General features: G+C 46.1%; 1 protein-coding gene across 1 annotated transcript; it reads left to right on the top strand.

The window, feature by feature from the left end:
- Nucleotides 1–759: 759 nt before the first annotated feature.
- LOC123164414 (polyubiquitin) lies at nucleotides 760–2,950 on the top strand. The gene is made up of 2 exons (XM_044581884.1): nucleotides 760–940; nucleotides 1,823–2,950. Exon 2 carries the CDS (start codon nucleotides 1,823–1,825, stop codon nucleotides 2,738–2,740), a length of 918 nt encoding a protein of 305 aa, XP_044437819.1. The 5' UTR covers nucleotides 760–940; the 3' UTR covers nucleotides 2,741–2,950.
- Nucleotides 2,951–10,777: the final 7,827 nt, after the last annotated feature.

Below are 10,777 nucleotides of genomic sequence, written 5' to 3'. Positions count from 1 at the left end.
GCCATGGCGCTACCAACCAGGGATGTTGCTTTTCTCTCCCAACGCAACCACAATCTGCTCAGCTCCCCACATGCAGCAAGCTCACATGCCGCACCTAGCACACTGCGACACGACCACGTGACTGCTACTATAGGGGGCCATGGCCAGCGAGCTCAAGGGTTGGGGCAGCCATATGCCCTGCAAAGCTCAAGGGTTGTGGCGGTCATGGCATGTGAGCTCTGGGGCGAGTCGTTATAGGCGGCGCTACAACCGCGGAAGCTGACTGCTACAACCGTGGTGACCGTGTGTCGTGACCCCAGTGGGGCTATGCTGCGACCGTCCGGGTGAGAAGCTACGCCCCCAGCCGAAGATGTTCCGACTGACATGGGCGGGGGAGGGGAGCACGGGCGGGCGGCGCAGCAATCGTCGGCGACAGGAAGGTGCAAACCTCGACAGCCATGCTACAACCTTCCAATATCTGGAGCTGGAGACAAGAAGGTTACCGGTGTGGTGCTCAGATCGGCCGGCCGATGCAGAGCACTGTCCAAGGCGAATACAAATTCGAGTCAAAATTGTGACAACACAGTAGGCGTGGCCGTACGAGTTCGAGTCACGCATGACTAACGATGCTCACGCACCGCACCAACGGCGTGAGCGCGGCGTCCAACTCCAACGGCCACCAACCAGCCAAATCCCCAACAGCACCAAACGACGTCACCTTTGGAATCTCCTCCCCTATTCTGGCTTTTGCGACCGCCTCTCTCTCCTCCGCCTGCCTATCCGCTCCATCCTCCACACGTCAGGCGTGCCGTGTCTCTTCTTCCTTCTCTCCCTCCCTCCCGTCCGAGCCTGCTATAAAATCCCTGCCCCCTCCCGTCTCCTCTCCACACATCCGATCCAATCCAATCCAGTCCCCGTCCAATCGAAGCGAAGCGAAGGCTCTCTCGTCCTCCTCCTCAAGGTATGCGATGCGAGCCTCCGATTTTCTCTCCGCCTTCTCGTCATGTGCGGGCGGGCCGAGTCTGTTATAGTCGACTGATTGCTGCTGGTTCGCTCAGTCGAGGTTGATTAAGTCTCGATTTTAGATTAATCTCTCTCGATTATGCCTGGATTTTCGAGTAGATCTGCCGATTGGGATGCGATTTTTCTTGGTTTCGTCCATCTATATATATGCTGTGGTTAGCTATGTCTGCTGGTTGTTGATAAATCGTCGCAGTATTCTTGGATTTACGATTTTGTACCCCTCGTATCACACCAGCAATTTGCTGTTGCTAACCTTTGCTTGCTGTACGCTGTGCATCGACTTTTTACCTTCATATTGCTCCCACAAGGCTAAAGATTGCTTGTAGATCTGCTAATATATTTCTGTTGAGTTCTGCTAAGATTTAGCACTGCATGCTCTGAAATCCGTTTGCTTAGTCTAGCGGATTCTTTGTACTGTTGCCTCATTTATCTATAGATTGACTTACTGCAGATTTCATTATTCTTGTGGTTTCGGCCCTGTAGCTACTTGTTTAGTCTTTTGATTCAACTCTTAAATACATGTGGGTTTGATGATGTTACTGTTAATACGTCCATGACTTGACCAGCTTATTCTGTTTAACTGACTAATAATATATACTCCCCATGACCATGAGGCTAGAGATTTCACTGATAATAAATCTGCTAATATATTTGTGGTAGGGGTTCTTCCAAAAGTTAGCATCGTCAATCATTTGATTAGCTTATTCTAAGGGATTCCTTAGTTACAATTCCATCTCTGTTGTATAATCCGGTTCATGTATTGTTACAGATTTCTCTGTACCGTTTCTAACTCTGGTTCTGTGTGCTTTGTTGTTTACAGATGCAGATCTTTGTGAAGACCCTCACCGGCAAGACCATCACCCTTGAGGTCGAGTCCTCGGACACCATCGACAACGTCAAGGCTAAGATCCAGGACAAGGAGGGCATCCCTCCGGACCAGCAGCGTCTCATCTTTGCTGGCAAGCAGCTTGAGGATGGCCGCACCCTCGCTGACTACAACATCCAGAAGGAGTCCACCCTCCACCTGGTGCTCAGGCTCCGTGGTGGCATGCAGATTTTTGTGAAGACCCTCACTGGCAAGACCATCACCCTGGAGGTTGAGTCCTCGGACACCATTGACAACGTGAAGGCGAAGATCCAGGACAAGGAGGGCATCCCCCCGGACCAGCAGCGTCTCATCTTCGCTGGTAAGCAGCTTGAGGATGGCCGCACCCTGGCGGACTATAACATCCAGAAGGAGTCCACCCTTCACCTGGTGCTCAGGCTCAGGGGTGGGATGCAGATTTTTGTGAAGACCCTCACCGGCAAGACCATCACCCTTGAGGTCGAGTCCTCGGACACCATCGACAACGTCAAGGCTAAGATCCAGGACAAGGAGGGCATCCCTCCGGACCAGCAGCGTCTCATCTTTGCTGGCAAGCAGCTTGAGGATGGCCGCACCCTCGCTGACTACAACATCCAGAAGGAGTCCACCCTCCACCTGGTGCTCAGGCTCCGTGGTGGCATGCAGATTTTTGTGAAGACCCTCACTGGCAAGACCATCACCCTGGAGGTTGAGTCCTCGGACACCATTGACAACGTGAAGGCGAAGATCCAGGACAAGGAGGGCATCCCCCCGGACCAGCAGCGTCTCATCTTCGCTGGTAAGCAGCTTGAGGATGGCCGCACCCTGGCGGACTATAACATCCAGAAGGAGTCCACCCTTCACTTGGTGCTCCGTCTCCGTGGTGGCCAGTAAGTGCCTGGCAATGGAGCGGCTTCTCTGCGGGTTCACAGGTCTTGTGTCTTCGATATGTCCTCCAATGGTGCATGTGTCTGTCGTCCTGGTCGTTTCTATGTTTCTATCGTAGTGTGCTGCATCGTTATGTTCGGTTGTATTTGAGAACTGCTGCTGTTGTGAACAGCTTTGGTGAACTTGATAAATAAGTGAGCCCTAATTGTGTCTGCAGCTGCTGAGTTATCCTGCGTTTTCTTTTGTTTGCTTCTATCTGATGCATTTCATCTCTATTCATATGAATATTGTACCTTGCATTTGTTAGTTCGACTATATGGTACTTTGTGGCAATTACATCTTGGTTATCATAGAGGCTTCACTCTTTTGAGGAGTAGGGATTGGGAGGGACCGGACTATCATTAGAGATAACCGTATCCTGTTTGTCGACAAGCAGCATGGTCGGGCACTCCGGTGGGATCATGGTTGAATCGGACTGCATTGATGTCGTCGAGGTGATGCAGCAAGGGGTTAAATCTGTGGGCGATCTTTGAGGAATGTAGTTTCTTATGCCGTAAATTTTGATCATGTCTTGTTCAACCATGTCCTGTGAATTGAAGATGAATCCTTAGTTGTCAATCAAAAGGATAAGAAAAACGATGTTCCATATGTAATAATTTGTTCATAACCAAGTAAAAGTATCTGTGTAACTAGTAGAAAATTCAGTAGATCAGAACAACATATGGTACCAACCCATTTTGTACATCAAGGTTGATTGAAAAACATTTTAAGGAAAATCTGTTGTGATTCTGGTGCGCCAACTACAAAATTATGTGTGTGCCTTATATTATAAGGTGAGAGGCATTTCGGCAATGCAAATTGTGTGGACCTTCATATATGTATTGACTTTTTTTTGCGATGAGTATTGACTGGTTTATTAAGTGCATGAATCCCTAACTTTCACCATATGCACAAAACTTCTGAGGGTTATGTGGGCATTATGCCAGCCAGACCGAATCAAATGCATCGATGTAGTAAAATTAACTTTATGCAACTCATATGTTGCCGCTAACTATTTTTCCAATATAAATCTAAATATCTACTTCCCCCATGTGAAGTATGAGTAACACATACATGAGATGCCTTATAATTGTTACCTCTCTTCTGGTACCTATCTTTCCCATTCTATGGCTAGGTTAACGAGATAGCAAGCGGAAAGTAGAAAGAGCAGAATAACTAATCAACCAATGGTTGGAAATTAACTTCTTAAAAAGTCGATGGGAACAGGGGCTGTTAGGGCATCTTCAATGGCAAGCGCTTAGATAGGCGCTTACAGGAAAATAAATAAATGGATTTTAGCTTAGCACCTGCATTGGAGTCCATACCTCCAACGCAAGAAACGGAGAGCAGGCGCTACATGAGTTGGGAAAGAGGGCTCGCGCAAGGGTAAAAAGGATGGGGTGCTCGACGCCAGACTTTGCTTCGACGCTAACTAATTTCCTAGATTTGGGTGGGAATCGAGTGTAACGGACAGGAATTTGATCCTGGCGTCTGCTCTTAGCGCCCCCGTTGTATATATGCCCTTAATGTGCGTAGGTGGTGGTTCAACTTTAAAATGTACGTGACAAAGGGAGACGATTGATGACATGGAGAATTTAGGAGCACCGGTCACATACACAAAGTTAGGTGCATATAGTTATTCTCGTTGAAGATTAAAATAAATAATAGTTGAAATTACCCATGTGTGCCTTTTGCCAATTTTTTTACGCATTGAACATACATGTTGTAAGGATAAGTCTTAATGATATATCAATAATAAAATATTACATAACAATATAAGTTTAACATAGTACTTAATATCACATATCCTCGAAGCAAAACATGTTGACAATGTGCATCTTATGTTAATGCGGCTCTAGATGCTGCAGTTCGAGAATGTGTGTTTCATCGACCATGATGTAAACATATTATTTCAGTGGCTTAGAATGAGACGCTAGTGAGTCATACTGGTCATTGATGGTTCTGCTGGGCTTGATGATTTCCGCATATGCCAGGTATCAAGATAACTGCAAACTGAGCGTAGTTTAGATGGTTAGGTTCCTTTGTGGTGGAAGCAACCCACCAGGATTCAAGTACTAGATTTGACACTGGTGTTCGCATTTTTCTGGATTTGTTTCAGGCTTCCTAACGATGTTCATTCAATGAGAGGAGACGTTTCCATCGACTACGAGGTGTCTATAACGATTTCTCAGTATCTCGGAGGTACTCATAAGAGTAGGTTGTGCATGCATGTGTTCATAAGGGTGAGTGTTTGTGCGTGCATGTGAGCGTGTATGATTGTACCATGTAAAAGAAGGTATCTAGATAACTAATCATGTATGAGCCCTACAAGAGGACAGTATACTTGCAACATGAGGGCCACTTGTGCACGGATTCTTTGGTCAAGAATTGTCATGTTTTTTTTTCATTTGATCCGATTAAAATTAAGTGGATGTAATGAAACGAGAAATTAAATTAGACTACTTAATTTTTTAACCTAGTAACCTATTCTATGTAGATTTAACAATATAATAGAAAGACTCTAAAGTGTCGTAGAAAACAAATATTATATGTAGTTCTTACTACCACACTTTAAGATTCCAACCTTGGATGTCTAAAAATGGCACAAGTGAGAATTTTGCACAATGCGATACATCTCATACAAAATGTCAATATGCAAATAAAGGAAGTAGCAACATGAAAAATAATCCTACTCATCTTTGTGACAGATTTACAAATCGACTAAACTATCCAGAGTTGCATCAAAGTAGCTAGAAAAGCACTGTAGCACTTGGAAACAGAGCAAAAGCAGATAAATCAATGCTGTTGAAAAGGTGGGTCGACTTGTGAACACTAGAACTGCCGTTGTCGTAGAAAGACAACCTGCACATAGTACATGAAAGGCATGCCAAGTGTATACATACGTGAGTATTCAAGCATAACGCCATTATAAATTAATGGCTACACTCGCCACATCTTCGTGCAAGGCTTTGTTCTGCACCTTCTCGCTTCCCAATACCTCTCGTGCCTAGGTAATGCTAGCCAGTGATCGAGAATAACAATTTGCTCGATGCATTCCTCTTTGCTGTATAAAGAAGGAGAGGAGCTAGAATAACCTAAACCTAAATTGATTCCTCGTCTCTATTTATGGTGGGAGTGGTGCATATATAAGATGGATTGTACAAAGAGACCTCCGTGAAGGAGATGGTGGGATACCGTAAAGGACGGAGTTAGCATCGTAAGAGAGCACGAGCAACATGACCGGTGGTTATCGATAACATTTTCAACATGACCGGTGGTTATCGATACTGGGCAATATCATTAATGCTTTGTTGTGTCTTTGTCTCTACTGTACTTGTGATCTAGTGCTATGTTCATTTGTGCATGCAAACTTCTACTGGGGTGCAACAGCTTTGATTAACTTTTTTTAGATGAAAACTCACTTAGATTAAACTTGATGATCATTACAAACGGTGGTCCGGGTACAATACGATACCAAATTCCGACAAATAGGGTCACGAAGGGTAATACTAGCCTAGCTAAAACATAGCTTTGATAAACTATCATGAATAAGTGAGACATGTATTCTGTCTGTGATTCCAACTTTCACCCGATTTTCAGTGTTATCCTGCGGTTATTTTTCGAGAGCGGTTTTTTCTAGCTCGGCCTACGTGGTACCCCATATCACAACCATCCATTCTGGCATCTGGTTCATGTGGATGTGTGCATCATTGCAGAAATAAGCAACTAGCACCAGACCCTCAGAGCTTAATCCTCTGCTGCGGGGCACATGACCTGATTTGACTTGTGTCCATCGGACCAGCCCCGTTGTATTCTTTTGTCCATTATTGACGCGTGTACAGGCAACACTCTTCCTCCTGTTGCCATGTACAAATGATTTCGGGCAAAGGCAGACACCCTCTGTTGAAACTTCACTTTTCCATCCAACTTCTGACAAGCTTCTGCATGCTTCATACAATCATACTCTCTCCTTTGTTTTTTTCTCTTTGAGAAACTCTCTCCTTTTTCTTTCTACAAACCTCTTAATACTAATAACATGCATGATAGCAGAAAAGTGAGCGTTAGATGTCAAAAACTAAGTCAATTATTTGATGTAAAAAGACTGGGTCAATTATTGAGATGAAATAAACTGGGTCAATTGAAAATATACATGTGCTACAGTGTGAGGAGACAGCCACAGTGCCCTAAGCCTAGCTCCTCTCGTACATGCACTAGTAGAAAAAAGGGCTTTTACCCCGGTTGGTAAGGGCCTTTTGTCCCGGTTTTCGAACCGGGACTAAAGGGTCGTTACTAAATCCCTAACCCTTTAGTCCTGGTTCTTACATGAACCGGGACAGAAGGTCCTCCACGTGGCCGCTGCTGCCAGCCCAGGCAGGGGGGCCTCGACGCGTCAGCATTTCAGGGGCTGGGGTTTTTGTTTTTTTGAAGGGTGGGGGTTTTGGGGGGTTAATTTAGGTGTTTCATATATTGTGTTAGCTAGCTAATTAAAAGAGAGAAGTGTCCTCTCTTATCTCCGTGCTTGGTCGACGCTACGTACTATATACGTATGGAGAGGACTAGACACGCTAGCTAGTAAGCAAATGAAGGAAACAGAAGATCGTCATGAACATATGCATACAGAGAGAAGTGATATCGACCACCTCTCCTTCTCCGAGAGATTGGTCGAACAACAAGTTCTCGTATATCTATCTGACACTACCGGCTACATATATACAATAATTATCTCTTACGATATAATCTCCTAATTAAATTGTAAGAACATAGGGTCCACATAGTATTCTCCGTTTTCAGCGATCACGTGGTCAAGGAAGTATGCCGCCAATTCCTATTGAATTGCTCGCATACGATCTTCTGCTAGGAGTTCATCCCGCATCCGAAACATCTAATTTGAAGAAGGGGTCAATACATACATATATATATATATATATATATATATATATATATATATATATATATGAATAAATGGAACTCGACACAAATGATGGTAATAAAATAAAATTGTGAATATTATTGCTTACGCACTTCATATTGTTCGTCAGAGTAGCCCCGCTCACAGGTCATGTGGCGGATAGACTCGCAAACGTAGTATCCACAGAAATCAGTCCCTTGTTCCTGCCACAACCACTTTACAAGAAATAGAGGTCAATCTAACTGATAAGCAAGCATGCTAAATGGTATTGATGAAACTAGCGCTTGAATCACTAGGAGATGTGCGGAACATGCTACTATAGTACTTACTTTCGGGTGTCTAAATTGCAGCTTCTTCGGCAGTCCCGGAGCTTTTGTGGTGAATTTTCTCCAAACCCTGCCAGACAAAGAAAACAATTACTTGATATCAGGAAATAAACAAAGTTGCTGATATGGTGGATAATGATCGATTTAACTTACTTCTCGAGCATTTGAGTCATGTCCGCATAGTCCTGGGGATCTTTTCGTCTCGAGTCTAAGACGGTTACTACTCCCCGCTAAAGCTTAATCTCTAGGAGAATATAGTGGAAGCTGCGCATGCATGCATAAGTCATCAATTACATTACCATAACCTGGACTAATAAGGGAAACCGAATATGCACAAGACAGTAACACTCACTTGAAGTTGTAAGGAAAGAGTATTATATCTTTGTTTTGATTTAATACCAACGATCGTAGCAAGTTGGCCTCGGCTTCTTTGGCATGTTTTTCAACCGTATATGCATCTATGAGATTTGTGTTAATGAACCCAATATCACCGATTTGTCTTTTCTTCAATTCGGCGATCTTCAATCTGCATAATATAGTGAGGATAATTATAAATACATGCAATGAAAGAGCTGACCTATATAGAGAGACTTAATGACAGAAGTAGTACTACTTACAGACAGTAGCAAGTGATCGTTAATTTATCGAGGGCCTTTTGATTGAAAAACTGGAAGAACTCCCCAAATGGAACATTCAGCAGTTCAATTCCAACGAGGTCATGCTCCGGTTTAACTCTCAGCGTCAAAGTATTCATCCCATCACACTCTCTGCAGGTTTTCATGTACCAATCATGTAATCTTCGCATCATCGTTGTTAGAGATCTTTCATCTTTGACGAGAGGCTTCCCGTAATGGTATTTGTGTTCGTCCACCTCATGATTTCATAATGTACATCGTCGGGCAGGTAATCTCCAAGATTGCTATAACCAGCCACCATCCTCGGATCATTAGAGACGATGTCTTTAGACACCTTGAGCGGGGGGCACGATTGGTTCGCTTGTTCGCCGAGCTGGGAAATTTTTTTCCCAGTTCGTCGTTCTTTTAACCTTTGATCACTGACAGTACTTTTCGACCGCTCCGCTTCGACAAATGTCTTTGCAATAATGCGCTCATAGTTGCCTTTCGGCGGAGACTTTGGTGGTTTTGTCAGGGCATCCAGAGTGCGCTTCACTTTCACCGGATCTACCTTCTCCTCCGGAGGTGGATGTTTCTTTGCTTTCACCCCTTCAAAGAAGTTCTTCACTTCGGCTCGCACGATCTTCGCGTTCTCCTCCTCGGTCCTCTCGTATGGTAACTTCTCTGGAGTATTCAGAGAAGGACCGAATCTGTATTGCCTCCCGCCTCTGGCAGCTGTACTGCTAGACGCCGGCAGAGCAGACGGAGCGGCTGCGGCTATCTTCTTTCCTTGCTTACGAGGCGGAGGAGAAGGACTACGACGCGCCGGAGCAGCCGGAGCGGCGGCGGGTCTCTTCCGCCCTTGCTGACGAGGCAGAGAAGGAGGAGGCTGGCTGCTCTGGCACGCCGGCGCAGGCGGAGAAGGAGGCGGAGTGCCGCCACGCGCCGGAGAAGGAGGCTGACTGCCCTGATCACTCGCCGGAGGAGGAGGCGGAGTGCCGCCACGCGCCGGAGAAGGAGGCTGAGTGTCCTGATCACTCGCCGGAGGAGGAGGCGGCGGAGTGCCCTTACTCACCGGAGGCGTCCAGTTCGGAAGGTTAATGAGCTCCTTCCGCCATAGGCACGGAGTCTTCAGAGCTAAACCCAGCCGAGTCTCCCCTTCACCGGTAGGGTGGTCAAGCTGGAGGTCCTCAAATCCCTCCGTTATTTCATCCACCATCACCCTAGCATATCCTTCTGGAATCGGCCGGCAGTGGTAGGTTGCGCCGGGTTCAGGAGGTAAAACAGAGCCAACAGCCGCCTTGACTTTGAAGTTCTGCCATTGCGCCATAAGGTGGCAATGTTAAGACTCCGTGATAGCATCCACGGGGTAGCTAGCAGGAGCCGTCAAGACATGCTCCGGCTGAAGCAGCTCGGTGGAAGCCACGCTGCTTCTCCGCTGAGATGGTGGGGTAGCTTCGGGGGTAGTTTCGGCATGTCGATTGCCGTCTCGTTCCTCTAGCGCTTGAACCCTTTCGTGCAGCTTCTGAATTTGGGTCTGCTCCATTTTTTTCCTCCTCTCCTGGCTTTTGTAACCGCCTGTGTCCGGAACACCAACCTTCCACGGAACGGAGCCTGGCGTGCCTCGTGTCCGTCCAGGGTGCTCAGGATTCCCGAGGGCCATTGTGAGCTCGTCGTTCTCTCTGTCTGGAACGAACGTCCCTTCCTGCGGTGCATTGATATATTGCTGAATCTTCTTGACTGGTATTCTCAAAAGCTCGTTCGTCCAAATGCACCTCCCTGATACAGGGTCCAATTTTCCGCCAGCCCCGAAGAACCAAGTCCGGCAACGGTCTGTCCAGTTCATTGTCTGTGGTTTGATCCCTTTTCAAGCAAATCATTCTCAGCCTTGGCCCACTTAGGCCGGGCTTTGAGTTAGCCACCTGACCCCGTGCGATAGTGAAGCTTCTTCTTCGCAGCATTCTTCTTGTTTGTCGCTGACATCTTCTTACTCTTTTCCGATGTCTTGTGGGCCACAAATGCGGGCCAATGATCTCTGATCTTCTCATACCGGCCGATGAATTCTGGTGTCTCTTCTTTGTCGACAAACGTTTTCAGCTCATTCTTCCACCTCCTGAATAGGTCTGCCATCTTCTTAAGAGCATGAGACTTGATT

This window comes from Triticum aestivum, chromosome 7D (genome assembly GCF_018294505.1).
Source record: "Triticum aestivum cultivar Chinese Spring chromosome 7D, IWGSC CS RefSeq v2.1, whole genome shotgun sequence".
NCBI classification, from domain to species: domain Eukaryota; kingdom Viridiplantae; phylum Streptophyta; class Magnoliopsida; order Poales; family Poaceae; genus Triticum; species Triticum aestivum.
This window is presented reverse-complemented; position numbering and strand designations above follow the sequence as displayed.

Excerpts from the sequence above, each read along its gene's own strand:
- LOC123164414 (XM_044581884.1), top strand. The coding sequence starts at position 1,823 with ATGCAGATCTTTGTGAAGACCCTCACCGGCAAGACCATCACCCTTGAG.